Genomic DNA, 24,549 nt, shown 5'->3' on the forward strand with positions numbered 1-24,549 from the left:
AAGTTTGGGCAGTGGGCAGACAGCAGAGCTAACACTGTCTATGGCTTGGGCTTTGCCTCGGAGCAGCATCTTTCCCAGGTAATGCTGCAGGGGCTGGCAGAAAGCTGAGGCTGGCAAGGAGAATGGCCCTGAAATCCTGGAGATCAGCCTCTGGAGAACAGGCTTTAGCAACTCAATATAATGCTGGTCCCAGTGTGCTAAAAATCTAATATAAGGTGCCAAGAAGAACTGGAAAATAATGAAAATAATGTTTGAGGGGTTTTGTGAGCATCACAAACTGAGTCAGGACTTTAAGCTCAATTTCTGTCATTGCTGTTTAGCCAAATCCACTGCCCTGAGTGCAGAATCACTGAGGGCTGGTCCTGATTGGCATTGTTAGTTGAAAAGAAATTAAAACCCATGCTGGGTGGAACTGCAAAAAGGGAGAAGTAACCCAGGCATCAAGTGGAGTTTGTTCTGCATTTTGCTGCAGCACCCCAGTGACTTTGCTGCTGTTTCCAGTTTGCAGAGAAGTTCCAGGAAGTGAAAGAAGCAGCCAGGTTGGCAAGGGAGAAGTCTCAGGATAAAACAGAACTGACCAACCCTGCCCTGAACATCACCTCTCACCAGGTAATGCTTGGCAGATACCAGGGAGGGAGGAATGGCCCCAGAGCTCAGCTCCTTTCCCAACTCCTGCATCCATCCCTTTCCCTCTCTGAGCTTTCTTGCCAGACCCTGAGGTTGGAGCTTCAGGTTTTGGGGACACCCCTGGCTCTGAGGTCCTTTTCTGAAACACATCAAGTCAACTCAATTACTAGTGCTGAAGTGGAGCTCCTGGGAAGGTTCCCACTCCTCTTTCCCAGTTCAACTGCCCAAACCTTTTGCTGGCTTACAATGCCATGCTGGAAATGTGGGGGTTTTGTTGTTTGGTGGTGGTTTTTTTGTTTGTTTTTTTTTGTTTTTGGTGAAACATTTCAGTGCTGATGGTGTCCTCCCAAACAGTTCACTCCAGAGGTGATCCTGCTTTTCCCAGAGCTGCTGGCAGGAGGAGAGGAGCTGTGGGATGGAGGACTCTGCGTTCCCTGGGCTGGGTACAGATGGAGAGGCAGCAGAGGAGGAGGAGGGAGTGTGAACAGTGCCTTGGCCTGCAAGGGAAAGAGGGGGAGGCAGAGGCTCTGCAGAGACTGGAAATGTCATCTGGGGTGTAAAAACTGGGGAGAAGTTGCCTGACTTTGGTGCCTGTTGAGGCTGAGCCCCATTCTAATGGTTGGCAAATGAAGGAGGGAGGAGAGCAGAGCACTCAGAGCAGAACCAAAGTTTTGGGTAAAAGACACAGTTCAGGAATAATTACCCAAGACAGAGACTCATGGTCACTTGCAGCCTCCATCTCCTCTCTCCCTTGGCCAGGAGATGGAGGCTGGAGCAGAGATGCTCCCTCTGACCCTGGTACCACCAGGCAGAACTCCTCAGGACGTGTTCATCTGTCACCTGCAGTGTCCCCTGCCCTGTGGCCATGCAGATCTTGTCCTGAATTTCTGGCCTCTGCCTCATTCCCTCTCCCACTGCTGACTCACAGTCTCTGCATTAGGAGACTTTCAAACATGAGCTTCATCCTTGAATAATTAATTGTGTTCTTGTTTGCAAGTGAGCAGAGAGCAGATCTGTCTCCTGCAATTAAATCAGGGCTCCCTCTTTTTCTGCCCCTGGGTTACTTTACTTAGGCTCCAGCTTTTCAGACCTGGGGATATCCCAGGGTGGAAGCTTCTCTTCTGTCCTCTGGTACCTTTTTGAACAAGTCCCACTTAGAGCATCCCCAGCTTGGGCTGTAATGGAAGCAACAAAAGAGTGCAGAGCATCTTCAGCTCTTTTATCAGGTTCAGGTGGCCTGGCAGCTCTGTGCTTCAGGGTTTAGTAAGGGTTTATGAAGCCTTTCAACTGCTCTGAAAACCAGCAAGGAAATCCTCTGAAGGTTTCAATAGAAAGGGGCAGCTGGAGCAGCTCTGCCCAGCCCCAGGACCCCAGTGACAGGCTGTGACATCCCTGGCATTTGTTGAGGGGAAGCTGAGGGTCAGGGAATTCAGTTCCTGGAGTGGCAAGGGATGAAGGGAGAAAGGGAAGGAGGGGAAGCTGTGTGTGTGCAGGCTGTGATCCCCCTGCTCATCCTGGGATCACTGCCCCAGCAGGGCATGGAGACAGGGAAAGAAAGGAAAAGGGAAGCACTGAGCTATCAAGGAAAATCCCTGTGTCCACAGAGCTCCCAGAGTCATCACTGCTGCCCAGCTGGACAGGAGGAGCTTTGCCAGCCCTTTGCCAGCCCAGGAGTCAGGGCTGAAGCTTCTCACAAGAGTTCAGGGGCTGAGGAGGAGCCCTGAGACCCTGGGAAGGAGTTTGCAGAGCCCCTGGGGCTCCTCCTGGCTGCTGTGGGGTAACCTCCTCTTCCTCATCTCCCAGGTACTTCCCAGCCCCATCATCAGCTCCAATGGGCCAGGAGAAGATAAGCTCTTCAGGAGCCAAAGTGCTGATGTGGAGATAACCACAGAGAAGGAGAGGTTGAAGAAGATGCTGTCAGAAGGGTGAGGCTCCCACAAGTGGCTTTTCCCAGCTCCCTGTTCTGGCAGCATTTCATGCATGTCACCCCCAATTTTTTTGGACCCCAACCACTGCTTCTTTAGGTGCCTCCTGTCTGCTGCTGCTCAAACCTCCACCATTCCAATGCCCTCCCTTCCCCAGCAGAAACTTTTTTATTCCAGCTTGGATGTGAAGTCTGCAGCTCAGGCAGCGTGGGAAGGAGAATGCTTTGTGCCTGCAGCAGGGATGAGCTGGTGCCAGTTAGCCACAGATCAGTAGTTTGGGATACCAGAAGATGTTCACACTTTTCCAGCTGGCCCAGGGCTGCATTTGTCTTGAATTCCCCTGACAATTCCAGCAAAGTCCCTGCTGCTTCCTTTCTTTGTCTGTTCAAAAGCTCCTGGGCTGGGTTTTGCCCCTTGAGCTCCCAGCTGAACACTTAAAAATATTTTTAAATCAAAAGCAAAGTGTTCTTTCCTACCTTCTCCTCCAGTCTGGGGTGGCAGGGTTTTATTCAAAGCAAATTCAGATCTAACCAAGCTTTAAAAAGCTGGATTCATGGTCCCACATTGCAAAGCTCCTTTGTAGTAACTTCACCTCCCCACTCCCCATTCATCTCCCTGGGTGCTTCCTGCACTTTCAAGCCAGCACACACATGGCCTCAAAGTCAAACATTATCCAGGGATAAAGGAAAGAGATGCATATTCAGTATTTAAATTTGGGGAGGGATATGAAAGCCAAAGAGGGATCTGCCCAGCACTTCCAAGAGAATTCTTCCAGTTCATGGAACACAGAGGGGGGAGAAACCTTCATGCTGAGGCTTTTATGCTCCCCTGCCCACTCCTGTGTCCTCTTTCACAGCTCAGTGAGTGAGGTCCAGTGGGAAGCTGAATTTTTCAGCCTCCAGGACAACAACAACAAGCTGGTGGCTGCTCTCCATGAGGCCAATGCCAACGTGGACCAGTGGAAGAAGCAGTTGGCTGCTTACCAGGAGGAGACAGAATCCCTGAGGCAGAGGGTGAGTGCATCAGGTCCTGTCCCACAGCCCCCTCCTGCCCTTCACCCCCCTCCTCCCAGCACTTCCCAGGAGCTGGGATGGAGCCTGGCAGGGAAAACATGTCAAGGAATAAGGGCATGGAACTAGGGAGCTCTGATAAGAGCTGGGGGGTGGGAGTGGGAAAGCTGAGTCCCTGTGGATAAAGGGAGGGAAATCAGAGCACAAATTGAAGGAATCCCAAATTCCCTCCAGCTTCCTAAGGGCAGCTCATAGAATCATAGAATGGGCTGGGTTGGAAGGGACCTCAGAGATCATCAAGTCCAACCCTTGATCCACTCCTGCTGCAGTTCCCAGCCCATGGCACTCAGTGCCACATCCAGGCTCTTTGGAAAGATCTCCAGACACGGAGAATCCACTACTTCCCTGGGCAGCCCATTCCAATGCCTGATCACCCTCTCCAGAAAGAAATTCTTTCTCATCTCCAACCTAAACCTCCCCTGGCACAACTTGAGACCCTGCCCTCTTGTCTTGCTGAGAGTTGCCTGGGAAAAGAGCCCAACCCCCCCCTGGCTCCAACCTCCTTTCAGGGAGTTGCAGAGAGTGATGAGGTCTCCCCTGAGCCTCCTCTTCTCCAGCCTCAACACCCCCAGCTCCCTCAGCCCTTCCTCACAGCAATTCTGCTGGATCCCTTCACAGCCTCCTTGCTCTTCTCTGGACCTGCTCCAGCACCTCAATCTCCTTCCTGAGCTGAGGGGCCCAGAACTGGACACAGGACTCAAGCTGTGGCCTCACCAGGGCTGAGCACAGGGGCAGAATCCCTTCCCTGGACCTGCTGGCCACGCTGTTCCTGAGCCAGCCCAGGATGCCATTGGCCTTCTTGGCCACCTGGGCACACTGCTGGCTCCTGTTCAGCTTCCTGGCAATCCAGACTCCCAGGTCCCTTTCTGCCACTCTGTGCCCAGCCTGGAGCTCCCCATGGGACTGTTGTGTTGAACCTCATCCCATTGGGATCATCCCAACTCTCCAGTCTGTCCAGGTCCCTCTGCAGAGCCCTCCTGCCTTCCAGCTGATCCACACTTCCCCCCAGCTTAGTGTCATCTGCAGATTTGCTGATGATGGACTCAATCCCCTCATCTAAATCATCTATAAAGATATTGAACAGCACTGGGCCCAACACTGATCCCTGGAGGACACCACTGGTGACCAGTCACCAACTGGATCAGCCCCGTTCAGCACCACTCTCTGGGTCTGGACCTCCAGCCAGTTCCTGACCCTCCTGTCCAAGCTGTTCCCTGCTGCCAGCAATCCTGAGTAAATCCTCTGCCCCCCCTGAGCTGGGCAGGCTTCTGGCTGGGAGAGGAAGGATGAATTTTGTTCTTCCTGCTGTAATCAGCTGGAATCTGAGCTGCAGCATCATGAAGCCCAGTGGTGCAGTACAAACAAGCTTTTGTCCTGGTGGAATAATGGGATCCTTTGACCTCAGTAATATCAGAGAGGTCATGGAGGGGCTGGTGGCATCTGAGCAGAGGGGTGACAATCACAAGGTTGGGTTTGTTGGGAGCTGCAAAACACTTGGGAAAAGGTTTTGGGAGAGTTGGGGGTTGGCTGGGAAAGAGCTTTGGTGCCCTGGAGAAGCCATAAAGGCATTTTGCTGGGAGACAGGAGGGATTTATAGCAATTAACAGCTCTTCCCACTTGATGGCTGCTGTGTGGCCACTCTGCAGCAACCAGCCCTCCCCCAGGGTCCCTTCTGCCTGTTTCTAATCCTCACTGCTGGAAAAGAGCTGCCTGGAACAAAATTCTCCCCTCTGCCTGCCCTAGGTACAGCAGAGACCTCAGCTGGGTGTAGGTTTGGGGTTTGGAGGTGGCTGGGGTTCCCTGGGTCCTCATCCCAGGGATGGTGAGGAATTCACCAGCCACAGAAGGGGACTTTTTCAGCCTGCAGCTCTGTAAGATGTCAGGAATGTTGTCCCTAAGCCAGTTTGGGAGCAGAGCTGGTTGGTTCTGGCTCTGCTGCTTGGGAGCAAATCTCACAGCAGGGTCCAAACCCTCTCCAGGGGACACCATCCCTTGCTGGATGGAGCTGCACCCCCTGAGAGCCTGGGCCCCAGCAATACCCTGCTGATTCTGCTTTTCAGAAGGAATCCTCCTCATGAATAATCTAAGCCACTGGGCTGAATTTTCCAGGCATGGGGAATGTGCTTGGGCAAATGCTTCCTCCCAGCTCCTTGGCTCTGGGCAGCCCAGGGATGCAAATGGAGGTGGATCTGAGCATCCCCAAGTGCTGCAGGCTCATGGTCCTCCAGTCAGGCTTTGCTGGGATGCAGGGTGAGGCAGAGACAGAGAGGTTTTTGCTGCATTGTGTGTGATCTGTGCAGAGCAGAAGGAGACAATTTATTTTTTTTTTCCAAGCAGCCCCAGGGTGGGAGCTGCTGCCCTGTTCTGAGTCCCTGGTTTGCAAGGGACCCAAAGCATGGCAAAGGGGGGGCTGTGGGTGATGTTGGGACATTCCTGTGTCTCTGAACTCCCCTTCCCTGTGTCTGCAGGTCGCAGAGCTGGAGTCCCAGGGGGCTCAGGATTCCTCCAGTGAGAACAACAAAGAAGAACTGAGCCAAAGCCTGGAGGAGCTGGAGCTGCTGCTCAAGGCTAAAGATGAGGTGGGACCCCAAGGCACTGTGGAGCTCAGAGGTGCTGCACAGGAGGGAGAGCTGAGAATAAAATGAGAATAAAGTGCTGGGAGTGTAAATATCCTGGAGTGGAGGCTCAGGCAGTGCAGGGCTGGGTCTCACCCCTTCAGCTGCACTCAGCCTCTGGTGTCAGAACCACTTTTTGCTTTCACTGCATTTAAATGAATGATTTAAAGAAATGTTTTAATCACAGGGGCTGTGAAGGAGGGGAAACCTCTCTGCTTTGCCCATCTCCAGGCTCCCTGTGCTCCAGCAGGGTGGGTGACAGAGCCATAGAGAGAGGGGTGGGAAGGGAAGGGGTTTTTTTGGTTTTCCTGATCCTTAGGGAGAAGGAAAAACCCTGGGCCCAGGGTTTGCAGAGGTTTTCATCCAGCAGCTGAGCAGGGCCCCTGGGATCTGATCTGGGGTGGGTGCAGACTTCACTGAGCCTTGCTGGCTCTCAGCTCTCACCTTGGTCAGGGACTTCAGGGCTCAGAAGGGAAGCAGCAGGAGGGGAAGGCTGGAAAAGGAGGCATGGGAAGGTTGGAAAGGAGGAAACTGGGAGCTGAGTTTGGTGCTGTGATCCTTGGGGAGAGGGAATGGGGCTTGTGTTTGGGGGACATGGTGGGAGCTGACCCCACTGGCAGAGGGCTGGGGGGCTGGCATGATGCTTTTTTTTTTTTTTTTTCCTCTCTTTTTTTAGGAGATTCAGATGCTGAAGAGCCAGAAGTGTGGTCGGTGGGAGGCAGAGGGGGAGCGGGAGGAGACACTGCAGAAGCTGCAGGTGAGGGGGGGCAGAGCTGGGACCCCTCAGATCCCTTCCCATTTCCCCTTAGAACCAGAGAGGGAATCCTGCTGAGCTCCTCTGTATGCTGGCACCAGCATCCTGTATCCCTGCCTTCTTCCCCCATCCCTGTATCCCTTGGATACAGCACTGGCAGGGAGCAGCAAACCCCCCCCACTCCCTCCATATCCCATCCTCTGCTCCAGCCCAGGACTGGAGCTGCTGTCCTGGGAACCCCTGGGCTGGCTGAGGAGCAGAGCTGTGGCTGGCAGGAGGGACACAAAATGCTGCTCAGTGCCTCAGGGCAGGGACACAGATGGCAGCAGAATCTGTTGTGCAGCCCCTGGGGACAGAGCCTGCCCCTGGTTCCCTCTGAGCAAGGGGTTCTGCTGGCCCAGACACAGGAACAGCTAAAGGAACAGGCACAGATACAGCCACAGGAACAGGCACAGCCACAGGAACAGGCACAGGAACAGCCACAGACACAGAACCTCCCCAAACAGCCCAAGCCCAGCAGGTGATGGATGAAGCAGGAGCTGGGAGGCTCCAGACCTTTGCAAACCCTGGGCAGATGGCAGGGGTTGGGAAACAGGGGCTCACACGTGTGGGGGTGGGTGTGCTGGGCTGCTGCAAAACATCACAGAATAATTGGGGTTGGAAAGGACCTAAAAACCCCCCCAGTGCCACCCCTACCATGGGCAGGGACCCCTCCCACAGCCCAGGGTGCTCCAAGCCCCATCCCAACCTTCAACACTGCCAGGGATGGGGCAGCCACAGCTTCTGGGGCAACCTGGGCACCCAGGGGCTCAGCACCCTCACAGGAAAGATTTTTGTTATTTTTTTTTTCCTAATGTCCAACCTAAATCTCCCTTCTTCAAGTTTGAACCCATCACCCTCTGGGCTGGGTGGGTGTGGGTGGCCTGGTGGTGGGGAGAGATAAGGGTGTTGGTATAGGAGTGTTGGGGATGGATAAGAGTGTTGGGGATGGATAAGGGTGTTGGGGATGAGGGTGCTGGGATAAAGGTGTTGGGATGAGGGTGTTTGTTGGGATGAGGGTGTTTGTTGGGATGAGGGTGTTGGTTTTGGGATGGGGGTGTTGGTTTTGGGATGAGGCTGTTGGGATGAGGATGTTGGGGATGATGGTTTGGGCATAAGGGTGTTGGGATGAGGGTGTTGGTGTTGGGATGAGGGTGTTGGGATGAAGGTGTTGCAGGTCCCTGTGTTGGGTATAAGGGTGTTGGGATGAGGGTGTTGGTGTTGGGGATGAGGGTGTTGGGAATGAAGCTATTGGGATAAGGGTGTTGGGGATGAGGCTGTTGGGATGAGGCTGTTGGGATAAGGGTGTTGTTCCCAGTGTTGGGGCATCCCTCTCACCGGGGCTGTGTCCTCCTCCCCCAGGAGCTGGAGGCAAGGAACTCAGAGCTGGAACAACGCCTTCAGCTGGCTGAGCAGAGCCTGGCAGAGAGCTTGGCTGAGAGGGAGAAGGTGCAGAACGAGGTCACCAAGGTGACAGAAATCCTGGATGTGAAGCTCTTTGAGCTCAGCGAGCTCCGGCAGGGATTGGCCAAGCTGCTGGAGAGCAACTGAGAGCAGCATCCCCAGGGACACCCCAGGGACACCCCAGGGACACCCCAGGGACACCCCAGACCCAGCACCCAGCCTGGGCAGGACTCAGCACCCTCCCAGCAGCTGCCTGGGGACCCAAGTGCAGCCCCTCCCTATGCAGGGAGCATCTCGAGTCCCACCAGAACCTCTCTGGTCCTTGCCCTGGTTCTGACAGAGTCCAGAGACAGCAGCTGTCCCCTCCCTGCTGGCACACTCTGACTCCCAATATTTTTACAGGTTTTTTCTAGGGGAAGAATGCAGCTTTTGCATTTTATTTTTTTTTTCTGTAGTATTTTTATTTTTTTTTTAGACAACCACTTCCCTTTTTGCCTCTTTCCCCACCTAGGGAGGGAGGAGAAGTTTTAGCACACCCAGGCCAAAGAGTTGGCTCCTTTTCCTCTTCCCTTTCTCCATCTTCTCTTTCCAACAGGATCACTGGGCACTGCCAGGAGCTTCCAGAATTCCCCCTGCAGAGAAAGGGGGGGATTTGCCTGACCCTGGGTCCTTCCCACTCTTCAGTCACATTCTCCAGATGACAGGGAAGGTTTGAAAGCTCACATTAGCCTGACCCAGGGGGATTTAATGACTTAATAAAACCTGAGCTGAGAGGAGCAGGGGCTTGGTTGGGAAATGGGACATCCCTGAGGAGGTGGCCAACAAACTGCTGGATTGGCCTCTCCTGAGGGCTGTAGTTAATTGAAATTAAATGGAGCAAATCACAGTTGCTCTTGGTTCCTTTTTTATTTTATTTTATTTTATTTTTCTTTCCCTTTCCTTGTTTTTTTTTTTTTAATTGGGATTCACTCCACAGAGACTTTCTGCCCAGCAGAATTCCCTGGGAAGGGCTCAGGTCCCAGCTTGCCACACTTGGCCAGATGAAAGGAGAGCAGGAGGTGCTGGGAGCATGCTGGGACCAGTGCCTGTGGGAAGCCTGGGATTTCTGGGAGGTTCCAAGAGGAATTGAGCAAATCCTGAGGGATGCCCTGCAGAAACCTGGGAAGTTTTGTGTCCCCAAAGCCACCCAGGAGCATGCTGAGCCCTGTGCTGGATGGTGAAGCAATGGCTGTGTAGAAATAGTTAGGAACCTTACAGAAGTGTTTGGGTTTGGGTTTTCTTGGGGTTTTTTGTTTGGTTTTTTCTGGGGTTTTTTTCCCCCCTCCCTCTTTGCTGCTCAGCAATCCTGAGCGTGTTCCACAGAACCTCTGCTGCTCCAAACTCTCCAAACTTCTCCTTTCCCTTACCTGCTGACCACAAGAGGAACCCAACAGCTCCCACACCCTGCAAGTCAGGGCAGGATTAGGGCTGACACCTTGGGAATCTGCTGGGAGAAGTGGGAGAAGTGCTGGAGCCTCCTGGCCTGGGTCTGGGCAAACTCCTCCCTTTCCCAGGAGGGGATGAGCAAACGTGGAGATTTCCAGACCTGCAAATCCAGGGAAAAGCTTTTCTGGGTGGGGGTTGGGTTAGTTGGGGTTTGTTGTTGTTGTTATTGGGTTTTTTTTACCTTTTTTTTTTCCTTTTTTTCCTTCTGCATGAAGTGTTCTCACAACTACCTGAGGCTGGAGCTCCTGTAGTGAACATTTGTTTCAGGGTATTTAAGAAAGGGAAGGAAGTACCTGGGAGGGGGGGTGTTGGGAAACCTTTCTAAGGCCTTGTTTGCCATGCCAGTGCTCAGATTTTATCCCTACAGGAGCAGCTTTCTGTTGGAATAGAGCTCAGCTCCCAGAGAGGTGCCTTGGGTTTGCATCTCCATCACCAAGGCAGAGGGAGGAGGCTGGGAATTTGGGAAGAAAACGAAGCAAAAAAGGTTTCTGTTCTGTCCTGCTGCCCTCTGACACTTCTGTGGCTGAGGATGGAGCCAGAAATTCAGGTAGAACCCATTTTGTAGCCCAGTTTTTGGGTTGTGCTGTTCAGGGATGCTGCCTTCTGCTTTCCCCAGTGCACCCTCAGGGTCATCTTGGAATCTTCCATATACTGAACATGCAGGAATATAATACATGAGGAGGAAAGACAAAAAGAGAGTGAAAAGAGGAAAAAAACACCTCCATATGCAACCTGTTCATCATCTATAGGCTGAAGAGGATGTGTCAAGTGATTTTCAGCTCTGTCCCCTGGCAGTACCATGAGTATAACTTGTTATTTGTACTGCCTGGTGAATGCTCCTCCTGACCCCCTCTGCACGTTTGCAGAAATGAGTCCTTGGCATGAGCAAACCCTGAAATGCAGGAACAGAATCATAGAATGGTTTGGAAAGGACCTGGAAAATTGTCTGCTTCCAACTCCCCTGCCATGGGCAGGGACACTTCCCCCTATCCCAGGTTGCTCCAAGCTCCATCCAACTTGGACCTGAACACTTCCAGGGATGGAGCAGCTACAGCTTCTCTGAGAAACCTGGGACAGGGTCTTCCCACCCTCACAGGAAAGAATTTTATCTCAATATCCAACCTCAATCTCCCTTCTTTTAGTGTGGAACTCCCAGCCCTTGTCCCATCCCTCCAGGCCCTTGTCCCAAGTCCCTCCACATCTTTCCTTGATCCCTTCAGGCACTGGAAGTTGCTCTAAGGTCTCCCCAGAGCCTTTTTTTTCTCCAGGCTGAAAAACCCCAACTTTTCCAGGCTGGTTTTTTATCAGATGATAAAACAAAAGCTTTCCTCCTCCTGTCTGCATTTTTCATCCTCAAAACAGGAGCTGGTGCCAGTGGGAAGCTCCACCAGGTTTCCAAGAAGGACCCAGGTTGAGTCCTGAGCTTGATGTCCTGAGGATGTCTGCAAATCCTGCAACAAATCCCAAAGAGAAGGAAGGAAATTTCCAGCTGATCTCCCACCAGCATCCTGCAGGGAGCTCCTCACAAGGTTCAACCTCCTCAGGGCAGCCAGGGTTAGACCCTGTTTTTAAAAATGCCATGAAATAACCACAGTGCTAGGGAAAAAAAACCAAAAAAACCCAAGTTCCAGGGTGCTGCTGCTTCTCCTCTGCAAGTCTGACCCCAGTCCTGGTGGTGTCAAGTGCAGAATCCTCCACTCAGCTCTTGTGAAATCAGCACTTTCACAGCAGGAACAAACATCAGCCCAGTCCTAAGCTTCCTCAGCAGCTTCTTCATTACTGGAAAAGCTCTGGGAAAGCCCTGGAGCTGCCCTGGCAGGGATGCTGGGGGGCAGTGGGTTCTTCACTTTGCATCTCCCAGTTTCTCCCAGTCCTGGCCCTGCTCTTTTGTCAGGAACAGAGACTCTTCCCACACCTCCTGGTGCTGGACACTCATCTTTTCCTTGCCAGAACCATCTCAGGGGCTTGGGGAACTCTGTCCTGTGTTCAAATCCCAGCAGGGAGGGGGATGGATGGCTCTGGGAGGCACTTTCCCACTTTCCCTTCCAGTCCTCCCCTCTTCCCAGCTGATGAAAACCCATTCATCACCAGCTCTTTCCCCAAAGCCCTAAATCCCTGCTCAGCAGTGAGAACCCCCCTGGAGATGGCAGAGCTCCAGTTCCCCCAGGAATTCCCCCCCAGCACTCAAACACATCCCTTCCAGGAGCTTCCCAACCCTCAGCCCTTCCCTTTGCTGCTTTTTTTTTTCCTTCAGAGGGGGAAGTTGTGGTGTGACCCAGCCCGTGCTATGGGGCAGAGCTGCAGTTTTCTGCTTTTCTGTCTCCCAGTTTCCTGGGGAGGAGAAGTCACTGGTTCCAGGTACCTTGAGAGGCTTCGTTCCTTTACCAGATGAAGCTCTGAATTATTCATAAAAAACCCAGACAGAACATTGATAAAGGGAACAGGAGGGGGGGAAATGGTTCACATGTGAGATCAGGATGAACAGCTAAAATCCAACTAAAACCTTGCAATCTTCCCCCACTTTGCCCAAGAGGGATGAGCAGCAGCTTGCTCTGAACCCAAACCTGGGACAGGATCCTTCTGCCCAGCTCAGCAAGAGGAAATGGAGCTTTACTAGTCCAGAACATGCCAAAAATAGAGCCTTAAAAAAAAAAAAACCCACAAAAAAAAAGGGGATGTGTTTCATGCAAGCTCCATCTGAGAGATGCCAATCCAGGGCTGCAAAACGAGGCCAGACCCAAAGCTCACCTGGGAACCCCAACACCCCTGGTTCTGCTTTGCTCTGCAAACTCCTTGCACCTCCCCAGGCTTTGATTTTTCCTCCCCAAAACAGAAACTTGCCCTCCCTGAAGGGCTGCTGGACTTCCAGTTTTTAACCATCTCTGAGGTGCCTGGAGAGGCAAGAGGAGAAAAAGCAACCCCAGGGCCCTCAGGACAATTCCCTGAGTTTAAAGAAGAGGTAAAAACCTTTTTTCTGCCCCAAAAGCCACTGCAGGGCCCCCAGGTGATGTGTGCTGTGCTGTGAGGATGCCTCACATCTGTTATTTAACAGATTCTTTGGGGTTTTTCTGGCAGAACACAGAGAAGCAAAGAGCCACTTTGTTTTCTGTCTCCAAAGGCTCCAACCTGGGGGGGGGGGAATTTGTAATTAAATAACAACATTAATGAAAAAAAAAGGGTGACCTGAGCCTTTTGAGCTCCTGCTTCTGGGCTCAGCTGCTTCCTTCTTTAGAGAATGGGTTGGATTTAGTGCAAAAATCATCAGTTTGCACTTGAGAGCTCAGACAGACTCTGGAACATCCTCAGCCCATGCAGACACTGGGAGAAAATTCCCCTAAAGCAATTAAATGTCTTGTGGAAAATGTCCATGAACCTGTAATAAACCCCCCCCCCAAACCCAGTGAGCTTTTCCCAGACCCTTTTCCCTTGTTTTAATAATTTAATAATTAATAATAATTATTATCCTTGGTAGGTGGTGGTGTTGACACCAGTTCCTGCTCCAAGGGGACAGAGCAGCAGCTCCAGCACTCAGCAGGACCTTGGTCCTGCCCCTTCCCAAAAAAAAACCAAACCAGGAGATGGAACAGTGCTGGGAAGGAGACACTTGGGATGAGAGCAGCTCCAGGTAACCCAAAGGAGCAGCACTCACACTCCAGCCACCTCCTCTGTCCCCTTGTCACCTCCTCTGTCCCCTTGTCACCTCCTCTGTCCCCAGGGTCTGCAGGGAAAGGCTCTGAGGCTGCAGCTCTCCCAGGGAAATCCATCCCTGGAGTCCTTCCCTGGGATTTGGCACAGGGATTGTCACTGCTTCCTCAGGTCCCCTCTTCACCTGCAGATGGAGGTGGCAGCTCCTGCTGGTGTCACCACAACTGTCCCCTTGTCCCCCACCTCCTTGCTGGGGGGGTTTTCTCAGACTCTTTTCTCAGCCTCTTCCTCCCAAACTTCTGGGAAACACCTTTGGGATGCTTGTTCCTCTGCAAGAGGGGAAAATGCTCCAGGAAAGATTCCCTGAGGAAATCCCAGGGCTGATCCTGAGTCCCTGGGGTGGCTTTGGTGCCTTCTCCATCCCAGGGCTCTCTTCCCAGCTCCTGGAAGTTTTCTTCTTGATTTTGTTTCCCTGAGAACCCATCCCAAAGAGCCACTTTTTGGCACATGCCTTGGGATCCAGCAGCATCCTGGCTGGGCAGAAATGGGGGGGGGAAGAAGTGGGAGGTGGAGGAGCAGGTTCCTCCTGAGCCCCTCAGAGGAGGATGAAGAGGATGAGGAAGATGAGGAGGATGAGGATGAGGAAGATGAGGAGGATGAGGAAGATGAGGAGGAGGAGGATGAGAAGGATGAGGAAGATGAGGATGAGGAGGAAGAAGAGGATGAGGAAGATGAGGATGAGTAGGATGAGGATGAGGAGAATGAGGATGAGGAAGATGAGGTGAGGAGGATGAGAAGGATGAGGAGGAAGAGAAGGAAGAGGAAGATGAGAATGAGGAAGATGAGGATGACGAGGAAGAGGAGGAAGAAGAGGATGAGGAAGATGAGGAGGATGAGGATGAGGAGGATGAGGAAGATGAGGAGGATGAGGAAGATGAGGATAGGTGGGGCTGACCCAGGGACAGGACCATCCCCTCCTGCACCCCCCATGTGTTCAGCACCCCCAGCACTGAGAGCTGAATTCAGAGGAGTTTCCATGGCAACCCAGCCAGGGACCCCCCCCCCCCAAACTGGGGAGCTGTGGGATAGGGGGGAGCAGAACCTGTGGGAGCAACCTGGGATGTGAGGAGAAGGAAATCCCTGTCCCAGGGCATCCCAGAGTTTTATGGGAATGCTCAGACCCCCCCAGCTGGAGCATCCTCCTCGGGGAGGGGGGTGTTGGGGCTGTGCTGGCAGCATCTGCACCAATGTCACCCAGGGTCCCTTCACCCTGGGCAGGATGTGTTCCCAGTTCCCCAGCTGGGAATTGGAGGCTTTTTCCCTACATCCCAAGCTTTTCCTCCTCAGCCACTTCCAGTGATGAGCTGAATGAAGAGGATGAAGTCAGCACTGCAGCTACTCTCATTTCCGACACGTGTCACCCCCCCCCCCGCCAGAGGAGGCTGCTCAGGGCTTGGATAAAAGGGAATTATCAATAAATCTTCCAGACAAAAGCCTTGATCCAACCCCACGTGTCCCAGATGGAGAAACCCCCCCAGACTGGAGCAGAGACCTCAGACAGGGGGTTAAAATCTGGCTGCCAGGAAGGGGGGGGACACAAATGGGACCCCCAGCCCCCTGCTCAGGAGCTGCCAGGATGGAGTTTTGGTCCTGCAGGGAGCTGGGGGAGCATTTAGAATATTCAGAAAGCACCAGGCTGGGGCAAAGCTCTGGGCTGCAGCTGCCAGGGCTGCCAGGAGCTGGGCCACAAGGCAGCTGGGGAGGGCTTTTCCTTTCCCTTTCTTTTCCCTTGCCTTCCCTTTCCTTCCCTTCCTTTCCTCTTTCCTTTCCCTTCCCTTCCTTTTCCTTTCTCCTTTCCTTTCCTCTCTCCTTTTCCTTTCTTTCCCCTTTCCTTTACCTTTCTTTCTCCTTCCCTTTCCTTTCTCCCTTTCCTTTCCTTTCTCCTTTCCTTTCCTCTCTCCTTTTTCCTTTTCTTTCCCCTTTCCTTTACCTTTCCTTTCCTTTCCTTTCCTTTCCTTTCTCCCTTTCCTTTCCTTTCCTTTCCTTTCCTTTCCTTTCCTTTCCTTTCCTTTCCTTTCCTCTCCTTTCCTTTCCTTTCCTTTCCTTTCCTTTCCTTTCCTTTCCTTTCCTTTCCTTTCCTTTCCTTTCCTTTCCTTTCCTTTCCTTTCCTTTCCTTTCCTTTCCTTTCCTTTCCTTTCCTTTCCTTTCTCCTTTCCTTTCCCTTCCTTCTTCTCCTTCCCAAGAGGACAAGGAACACGCTGAGGCAGCTCCTCAACCCCAGACAGTCCCACACTCCCCATGAAACAAAACCCAATTTTCTCTCCAAGCCCTTTGCTCCCCACACCTCCACGATTCCACAACTCCCCCCTGTGTTGAAGGAGGTCAAAGACCCAGTCACTCATTGCAATAAATATTTATTCCTGACCAGAAAAAAAACCAAACTATTTTTTGTAAGGCAGAAGTAACAGCTCTTCAGTCTCAATCATGGAAAACTCTGAGAAAGCACTAAAGGCCCTGAGGACCAAACCTGACACCAGAACAGAGCTGCTCAGGCTCTGGCCACAGCTGCTTTGGGGTTTTAAGCTCTGTAAGGGACCAAGAGGTTGGTGCTCAGCCCCCTCCAGCTTAACCAACCTCTTGTTCCACCCAAGGAACCTACAGAGCAGCCCCAAATCTAAATGTGGTGCAAGAAATGAGGCAATCCTGCTCCTGGGACAGAAAAAGTTTTGGGAAAAGAGACCCCACAGCCCATGGATCTCCAGTCCAGGAGTTTCAGTCCCTCTGGAGTCTGAGGCAAGGCAGAGGTGAAGGCAAGAGCATCACCAGTGTCTACAGAAGTATTCTGTGGTGACCCCAGGCACACAATGCAACCTCCCCCTCTCTGCTCCAGGGATTTTCCTCTCTTGGAAAACTCCAAGCTGTGGCACAGATTGGGGTTGTGCTCATTTTGTCACAGTATTTTTAGACTCTGGCTCAGGGGAGACTCTGTTGATAAAAATAAGTGTGAGTGGCAGCAGCCCTTGAAAGGGAAAGAGCAATGAGTGAATGGAGGGGGGAGAGAGGGGGAAGAAAGGGGGAAAGAGAGAGGGGAAAGAGAGAGGGGAAAGAGAGAGGGGAAAGAGAGAGGGGAAAGAGAGAGGGGAAAGAGAGAGGGAAAGAGAGAGGGGAAAGAGAGAGGGGAAAGAGAGAGGGGAAAGAGAGAGGGGAAAGAGAGAGGGGAAAGAGAGAGGGGAAAGAGAGAGGGGAAAGAGAGAGGGGAAAGAGAGGGGGAAAGAGAGGGGGAAAGAGAGAGGGGAAAGAGAGAGGGGAAAGAGAGAGGGGAAAGAGAGAGGGGAAAGAGAGAGGGGAAAGAGAGAGGGGAAAGAGAGAGGGGAAAGAGAGAGGGGAAAGAGAGAGGGGAAAGAGAGGGGAAAGAGAGGGGGAAAGAGAGGGGGAAAGAGAGGGGGAAAGAGAGAGGGGGAAAGAGAGAGGGGAAAAGACAGAGGAAAAGACAGAGGAAAAGACAGAGGAAAAGACAGAGGAAAAGACAGAGGAAAAGACAGAGAAAAAGACAGAGGAAAAGACAGAGGAAAAGACAGAGGAAAAGACAGAGGAAAAGACAGAGGAAAAGACAGAGGAAAAGACAGAGGAAAAGACAGAGGAAAAGACAGAGGAAAAGACAGAGGAAAAGACAGAGGAAAAGACAGAGGAAAAGACAGAGGAAAAGACAGAGGAAAAGACAGAGAAAAAGACAGAGGAAAAGACAGAGGAAAAGACAGAGGAAAGACAGAGGAAAAGACAGAGGAAAAGACAGAGGAAAAGACAGAGGAAAAGACAGAGGAAAAGACAGAGGAAAAGACAGAGGAAAAGACAGAGGAAAAGACAGAGGAAAAGACAGAGGAAAAGACAGAGGAAAAGACAGAGGAAAAGACAGAGGAAAAGAGAGGAGACCTTTATTTCCCTTCACATCACCAAGACTTCAGGTCAGGCTCTGCTGCAGGAAGGAAACATGCTCTTGAAAGACATTCTTCCAGGAGACTCCAGGCTCCAGCCTGCTGGGAACAGTACACACCAGGAAGGAAAAACACCAGGGCTGGTTCAGCAAAGTGTCCCCTGGCCCCTCACCCCATCCTCTCCAACGACCCTGACTTCATTCAGGGCAGAAGTGTCCCTGTGAGATCCCAGAGTTCCCAAAGCAGCAGCAATCTTGGGACAGCCCAAGCCAAGCCCAAAGGATGTCACTTCTCTTCCTTAGCAGCCACTTTCTTCCTCCTCTCCATTTTTTTCTGCAGCTTCCTCTTCAGCTGCAGTTGTTTTTTCCTCTGCAGGGTCTGTTGGACCTTCTCATGGAACTGCTTTTTTTTCTTCCTGATCTTGGCCAGCTCTGCTTTCCTTTTTGCCTCCAGCTCTGGATCCTACAAATGGCAAATGACACCAGTGACATCCCTAAGGACACTGCCAGCCCTTTTTATCTTTCCTAGATGCCCATGCTGCTTTCCAGCCCACGACTGAGCAGCCTGCACCAGTCAGCCACTACCCTGATGCACTTTTTAAGATCAGTCACCATTTAAAAGAAAACTTCACCAGAGGGGAGTGGGACAGACACAGCCCAGCACTGAGGAGCTGTCATTCCCTGCTCCACATCCCTGCCATTAAATCAGCTGCTGCTCAAAGTGGTTTACATGGCACCAACTCTCACCTTCCCTTCAAGGATCAGCTGTTTCCTCTTATTTATTTCTTTCTTCTCATCAAAATCCATTCCCTCCAGTTCCTGGCAAAGCAAACACAGGGCAGGGCTGTCAGTAACCCAGCAGAGAGTAAACCAGCCCCCCCAGAACCAGTCTCAACAACCAGCAGCACAAAAATGTTGCAAAAAAAACGTGGAGGAACAGAGCAAACCTGGGGAAGGGAACTCAAAGAGCCCTCCCCACACCCAGGGCTCTGTGCTTCCACTAGAAAAAGGAAGGAAAATTCTTCCTGAGGTGCTTGAGAGCAAAGCTGGGGATCCAGAGGCACAGGTTGGACCCCCAGGATCTCTGTCACACCCCCAGGACCTCTGCAGAAGGTTTGCACACTCACTATTTCACACTCCCTCCTGGTGACATTCACTTGGGTGACAATGTTGAGCACAGGCTGCTCCTCCACAGAGAATTCCTGCAGCTTCAGTTCTGCACCAGAGGGAGACATTAACAGACCAGGATTGGTTAAAAAAACACAGGGGCAGCATAAATCCCACTGATTATCAGGGAATTGTCACATCCTGTGATCACTCTTGGCTTCTCCAGCCTCCAAGACAGGATTCAAGTCCCCCCTCTCCCTGCCATTCCCCAAAATGCAATGGGAGGTCCCATTTATGAGTTCTACCTCCTAAAAAAACCACAAATAAATCCTCAGCATGCAAAACAAGCTGCTCTTTTTGTCCACCTCTGCCTCTGCAGTCAGGAAGAAGTTGGCTGCTTTAATAAAAAGCCTACAAAAGAATCCAACACACCAGGAAGAGGAGGGAGCCAAACCTTCACCTTCACACCTGGTGGCACACCTGAAATCACCAAGATGAAGGCTCAGGAGCTCCTGCTCTTTTCCAAGCCTTTCCAAACCCTCTTTTGCTGATGTTCTGGATCCCACATCCTGCACTGAGCAAGCACCACAAGCAGAACCAATCCCTCATTTTAGCAGCTGGGGGGCTCTACTCACTGATCTCCTCCTCTATGGCATGGACCAGGTGGATGTCATACTGTGTCACCAGGGTAATGGCAATTCCTTTCCGACCTGGATGAGGAAAACACAGTGAGGGATGAGTCCTGGCAGCACAGGGATCCCAGGAAATCCCTGGATTTTCCCAGCTCACCTGCCCGGGCCGTGCGGCCAACCCTGTGGATGTAAATTTTGGGCAGGCCAGGAGTGTTGTGATTGATGACAACTTGGACTGTGGGAATGTCCAAACCTCTGGAATGCAGGGAAAGAGCAGAAATTAACAAAGATTTGGGTTTGTTATCAGGTTCCTGTCCTCTGCTTCCTCCCAGAGCCCCAGGATCTCTTCACCTCAGGGCAAACTCCTCCTGCTCTTCCCTCACACTCAGCCTCACAGCACTCAAGACACAACCACCCCCTCCTGGAGCAAACCCAGCCAGGATCAGAGCCACATCCCACACAAGGCAGCTCCAAAACCCAGCTCAGAGATGTTCCACAACCATAGAATCATAGAATCATAGAATTAGCCGGGTTGGAAGGGACCTCAGAGATCATCTAGTCCAACCCTTGACCCACCAGAGCAGTTGCTAGACCATGGCACTGAGTGCCACATCCAGTCTTTTTTTAAATGTCTCCAGGGACGGAGAATCTACCACCTCACCGGGCAGTCCATTCCATAGCCTGATCACCCTCTCCGTGAAGAAATTCTTTCTAATATCTAACCTAAACCTCCCCTGGCACAACTTAAGACTGTGTCCTCTTGTCTTGTTGAAGGTCGTCTGTGAAAAGAGTCCAGTTCCCACCTCGCTACAGCCTCCTTTCAGGGAGTTGTAGACAGCAATGAGGTCTCCCCTGAGCCTCCTCTTCTTCAGGCTGAACAGCCCCAGCTCTCTCAGCCTCTCCTCATAGGGTCTGTGCTCGAGTCCCTTCACCAGCCTGGTTGCCCTCCTTTGGACCTGCTCCAGGACCTCTACATCCTTCTTAAACTGAGGGGCCCAGAACTGGACACAGGACTCGAGGTGTGGCCTCACCAGCGCTGAGTACAGGGGCAGAATCACCTCCCTGGACCTGCTGGCCACGCTGTTCCTGATCCAGGCCAGGATGCCATTGGCCTTCTTGGCTACCTGGGCACACTGCTGGCTCATGTTCAGCTTCCTGTCAATCCAGACTCCCAGGTCCCTTTCTGCCTGGCTGCTCTCCAACCACTCTGTGCCCAGCCTGTAGCGCTGCATGGGGTTGTTGTGTCCAACAACACAACAAACCTCTCCCACCCCAGCAGGGGGAATTTAAAGCTTTCTTCTTACCCAGCCCAAATCCCCACACTGGTTCTGAAAAATCAAAGAGCAAAACCTCTGCCAACAGAGATCAAATTTATCCTTTACCTGGCAGCAACATCAGTGGCAATGAGAATCTTAAAGATGCTGGACTTGAATTTTGCCAAAGCTGCAAAACGTTGTTTCTGCAAAAAGAGAGAATTTTGTGTGTGGGATGTGGGGACCCAGAGGAGCTGCAGGACTTGGGACATCCATCCAGCTCCCAGATCCCTCCATCCCTCACCTGTTTCATCATGGAATGCAGAGCTACTGAAGGGAATCTGTATTTCCTAAGCATCATGTTCAAGACCTGGCAGTCCCTTGGAGGGGAAAATAATAAAAAAAAACCCAAATAAAATCAGAATATGACAGAAAAATGAATCAGGTGCTTGAGGAGCCCTCACAGTGCAAGCACCACAAAGCAAAGTGCTCTGAGAGGAGTAGGGAACAGGACACCCATCCCTCACCCACTCATCCCTGGGATTTGGCAAAGGAAAAGCTGTTTCCCAACCCAGTTTCAGCACAGGGAACAAACACCACCCCAGCCAGCCAGAACCTGGCAGCTCAAGCTCCAAAGGGAGCTGAGAAGGAGGAACAACTCCACTCACTTGCAGGTTTTAGTGAAGATGATGATGGACCAGTCCTGGTGCTGGTCCTGGAAGGTCTGGATCAGGTGGACAAGGTAGGAATCCTTAAGGGCCTCAGGGACCAGGAGGTAACGTTGATCCAGCTCCTCCACTGTCCGTACCCTGGCAAAAGAAATGGGATTTGGGGGAGAGAAAAAGGGGCAGGAAGGATGCAGAAGAGTCAGGAGAGAAGAAAACAGGCAGAATCATCCAATCCTAGAATAATTTGGCTTGGAAAGGACCTCTGGAGAGCATCCAGTCCAACCTGCTGCAGACAACCCTCACTCAGAGGTTGCTCAGAGCATCCTCACCTTGGAGATCTCCAGGGATGAGGCCTCAGCCACTTCCCTGGGCAACCTGGGCCACTGTCCCACTGCCCTCCTGGGAAAGAGCTTTTCCCTCACAACCCAATCTAAATCTCCTCTAATTTAAACCCCTTTTCCATCATCCTATCACTCCAGGCCCTTGCACCCAGCCTTCCTGTCAGCCCTTTCAGACCCTGGAAGGTCACTATCAGATCTCCCCAGGCTGAACAACCCCAGCTCCCTCATTCTGTCTCCTTAGGAGAGCTGTTCCAACTCCCTGATCATCCTCCTGGACCCATTCCACATGGGATCCACATCCTTCCTGTGCTGAGGACCCCAGAGTTGGGCTCAGTGCTCCGGGTGAGGAGGGAAAAGGGGGATCCCCCTCCTCCCAGTGGATGAAGCCTTACTCAGCCTCAGCCTCCCAGAAGAAGGGTTTGTTGGCAGCCAGGCCCTTGAGCTGGCTGAGGGTGTCAGTCAGGGTGGCACTGAAGAGCAGTGTCTGCCTGTGAGCTGGCAGAGCCTCCAGGATCACCTCCAGATCAGCAGTGAAGTCAGCACAGCCCTGCTCCAGCAACCGGTCAGCTTCATCCAGAACCTGCCCACAGCCACAAGGAAAAGTCTCAGCAGCTTCCAGCAAAGACAAAAAAAAAAAAAAAAAAGGTTTTAAAGGAAAAGGATTTAAAAAATAAAAAAAGGAGATTTACCAAAAACTTGATCTTTTTGAGGCTGAAGGTGTTGGAGCTCCTCAGGTGATCTGCCAGCCGGCCGGGCGTCGCGATGACCACGTGGGGCTTCCTGGAGAGCTCCAGAGCCTGAGCCACCATGTCTGGAGAGAGAGCTCCAAAACTCAGGTAAAAAACCCCAAAAGCAGAGAGTGGTTGAGGCTGATGAGTCAGGAAGGAGCCAGCAGGAGCAAATCCAACTCCTCCTCCCCCTCTGGGTGACACCCGAGAGCCTCAGCCCAGCGCTCGGCGGCTTTGGGGCTGAGAGTGGGAGTTTGGGTGTTCTGCTCAGGGGGGAAAAAACTCCTAAAACCTCCACTAAAGCTCCCCCTAAACTTCCCCTAAAGCCTTTCCTAAACCTCCCCTAAAACCTCCACTAAAGCTTCTCCTAAAACTTCCCCTAAACCTCCCTTAAACGTTCCCTAAACCCCCATAAAACCTTCCCTAAACCTCCCCTAAAACCTCCCCTAAACCTCCCTTAAACCTCCCCTAAAAACTCCCCTAAACCACCCCAAAACTTCCTCTAACCTCCAATAAAACCTCCCTTTAACATTCCCTAAACCCCCCCTAAAACCTGCCCTAAGGCCCCCCTAAACCTCCCTTAAACATTCCCTTTACCCCCCTAAAACCTCCCCTAAAGATCCCCCAAACCCCCCTTAAGCCCCTCCCCTAAAACCCCCATTCTTACCCCAAATCCTCCCTTTGTTCCCAGGAGGGACACAAGGGTCCAACCCCCTCCTCCCCACCTGAACCCAGGAGCCTCATCTCCCCCATCCCATCCCATCCCATCCCACCCCACCCCACCCCACACCCCATCCCACCTCATCTCATCCCACCCCATCCCATCCCACCCCACACCCCACACCCCACCCCATCCCACCCCACACCCCACCCCACACCCCATCCCACCTCATCTCATCCCATCCCATCCCATTCCCCTTTTCTTCCCCTTTGGATCCTCCCCAACATTCCCAAACCCCAAACCCGGGTCCCAGCAGATCAGGGGGGGACAATCCCGGGGCAGCTTGGGGACACCTTGATCCCTCCTGTCCCTGCTCCATGTCCCCTCCCTCCTCCCCCCAGAGCAGCTCCAAGGAGGAACCGACCCCTCCCTCGGCCCCAACCGCCCGGAACCGGTTCCGAACCCCTCCCGGTCCGAACTCACCGAGCCCGCCCACCACCAGGCACTCCTTCAGCCCCAGGGGTTTCCCCAGGACACGGAACTGTTCGGCGATTTGGGCCGCCAACTCCCTGCGGGGGAATGGCAGAACCGGAGAGACGTTCAGGCGGGACAAATCGACCCGCTTGGCCCGGTCCAAACCCTCCCGGTGCCGCCTGGTACCTGGTGGGAGTCAGCACCAAGCAGAAGATCCCGTACGGGTCCTCCGAGAGCACCTGCAGCACCGGCAGCACGAACGCCGCCGTCTTCCCGCTGCCCGTCTTGGCGCAGCCCAAACAGTCCCGGCCTGGACGGGAGTGGTACCGGGGGTGGTACCGGGAGGTGATAAGGGGGGTGGTACCGGGAGTGGGACCGGGGGTGGTACCGGGAGGTGATAAGGGGGGTGGTACCGGGAGGTGATAAGGGGAGTGGTACCGGGAGTGGGATCGGGGGTGGTACCGGGAGGTGATAAGGGGGGTGGTACTGGGAGTGGGACCGGGGGGGGTACCGGGAATGGGACCGGGAGGTGATAACGGGAGTGGTACCGGGAGTGGGATCGGGGGTGGGAGGCGGTACCGGTAGTGGGACCGGGGGTGGTACCGGGGGTAGGATCGGGAGTGGGACCGGGGGTGGGAGGCGGTACCGGGAGTGGTAATGGGGGTGGGACCGGAGGTGGGAGCGGGGGGGGTACCGGGAGTGGTACCGGGAGGTGATAACGGGGGTGGTACCAGGGGTGGGATCGGGGGTGGGAGGGGGTACCTGGGGTGGTACCGGGAGGCGGTACCGGGGGTGGTAACGGAAGGTGATAACGAGAGGTGGTACCGGGGGTGGTACCCGGGGTGGTACCGGGAGGCGGGAATGGGGGTGGTAACGGGAATGGTACCCGAGGTGGGAGGGGGATGCGGTACCGGGATGCGGTACCGGAGGTGGTACCCGGGGTGGTACCGGGATGCGGTACCGGGCCCCGGGGTACTCACCCTGCAGCACAGGGGGGATGCAGGCGGCCTGCACGGGCGTGGGCCGGCTCAGCCCCATCTGCCGCGCCTGCTCTGCCAGCCAGGGCGCCAGGCCCAGCGCTCGGAACTCCGCCATGCCGGTCCCGCCGCTTCCGCCCTCGCCGCCGCTTCTCCTTCCGCCCACCGCTTCCTCTTCCGCTTCCGTCACAGTGCGCTCCCGCCCCTCATTGG

General features: G+C 53.1%; 2 protein-coding genes across 4 annotated transcripts in view; one reads left to right on the forward strand and one right to left on the reverse strand.

The window, feature by feature from the left end:
- Positions 1 to 9,336, forward strand: part of HOMER3 (homer scaffold protein 3) — a 24,195-nt gene extending 14,859 nt beyond the window's left edge. For all 3 annotated transcript variants that reach the window (XM_030466478.1, XM_008500930.2, XM_030466477.1), the window contains 7 exons: positions 1 to 78; positions 502 to 609; positions 2,431 to 2,552; positions 3,409 to 3,565; positions 6,091 to 6,201; positions 6,914 to 6,994; positions 8,393 to 9,336. The exon at positions 1 to 78 is cut by the window's left edge and continues 54 nt beyond it. In XM_030466478.1, the coding sequence (XP_030322338.1) occupies positions 1 to 78; positions 502 to 609; positions 2,431 to 2,552; positions 3,409 to 3,565; positions 6,091 to 6,201; positions 6,914 to 6,994; positions 8,393 to 8,581 (846 nt within the window). In that variant the 3' untranslated portion in view covers positions 8,582 to 9,336. The remainder of the gene's footprint in view (positions 79 to 501; positions 610 to 2,430; positions 2,553 to 3,408; positions 3,566 to 6,090; positions 6,202 to 6,913; positions 6,995 to 8,392) is intronic.
- Positions 9,337 to 17,446: 8,110 nt separating this feature from the next.
- Positions 17,447 to 24,473, reverse strand: DDX49 (DEAD-box helicase 49). The gene is made up of 13 exons (XM_030466536.1): positions 24,340 to 24,473; positions 23,546 to 23,669; positions 23,369 to 23,454; positions 22,186 to 22,307; positions 21,889 to 22,076; positions 21,156 to 21,296; positions 20,792 to 20,867; positions 20,617 to 20,693; positions 19,392 to 19,489; positions 19,238 to 19,312; positions 18,623 to 18,711; positions 18,243 to 18,314; positions 17,447 to 17,958 (listed from the first exon to the last, which is right to left on the reverse strand). Exons 1-13 carry the CDS (start codon positions 24,452 to 24,454, stop codon positions 17,782 to 17,784), a joined length of 1,440 nt encoding a protein of 479 aa, XP_030322396.1. The 5' UTR covers positions 24,455 to 24,473; the 3' UTR covers positions 17,447 to 17,781.
- Positions 24,474 to 24,549: the final 76 nt, after the last annotated feature.

This window comes from Calypte anna, chromosome 28 (assembly GCF_003957555.1).
Source record: "Calypte anna isolate BGI_N300 chromosome 28, bCalAnn1_v1.p, whole genome shotgun sequence".
Lineage (NCBI taxonomy): Eukaryota > Metazoa > Chordata > Aves > Apodiformes > Trochilidae > Calypte > Calypte anna.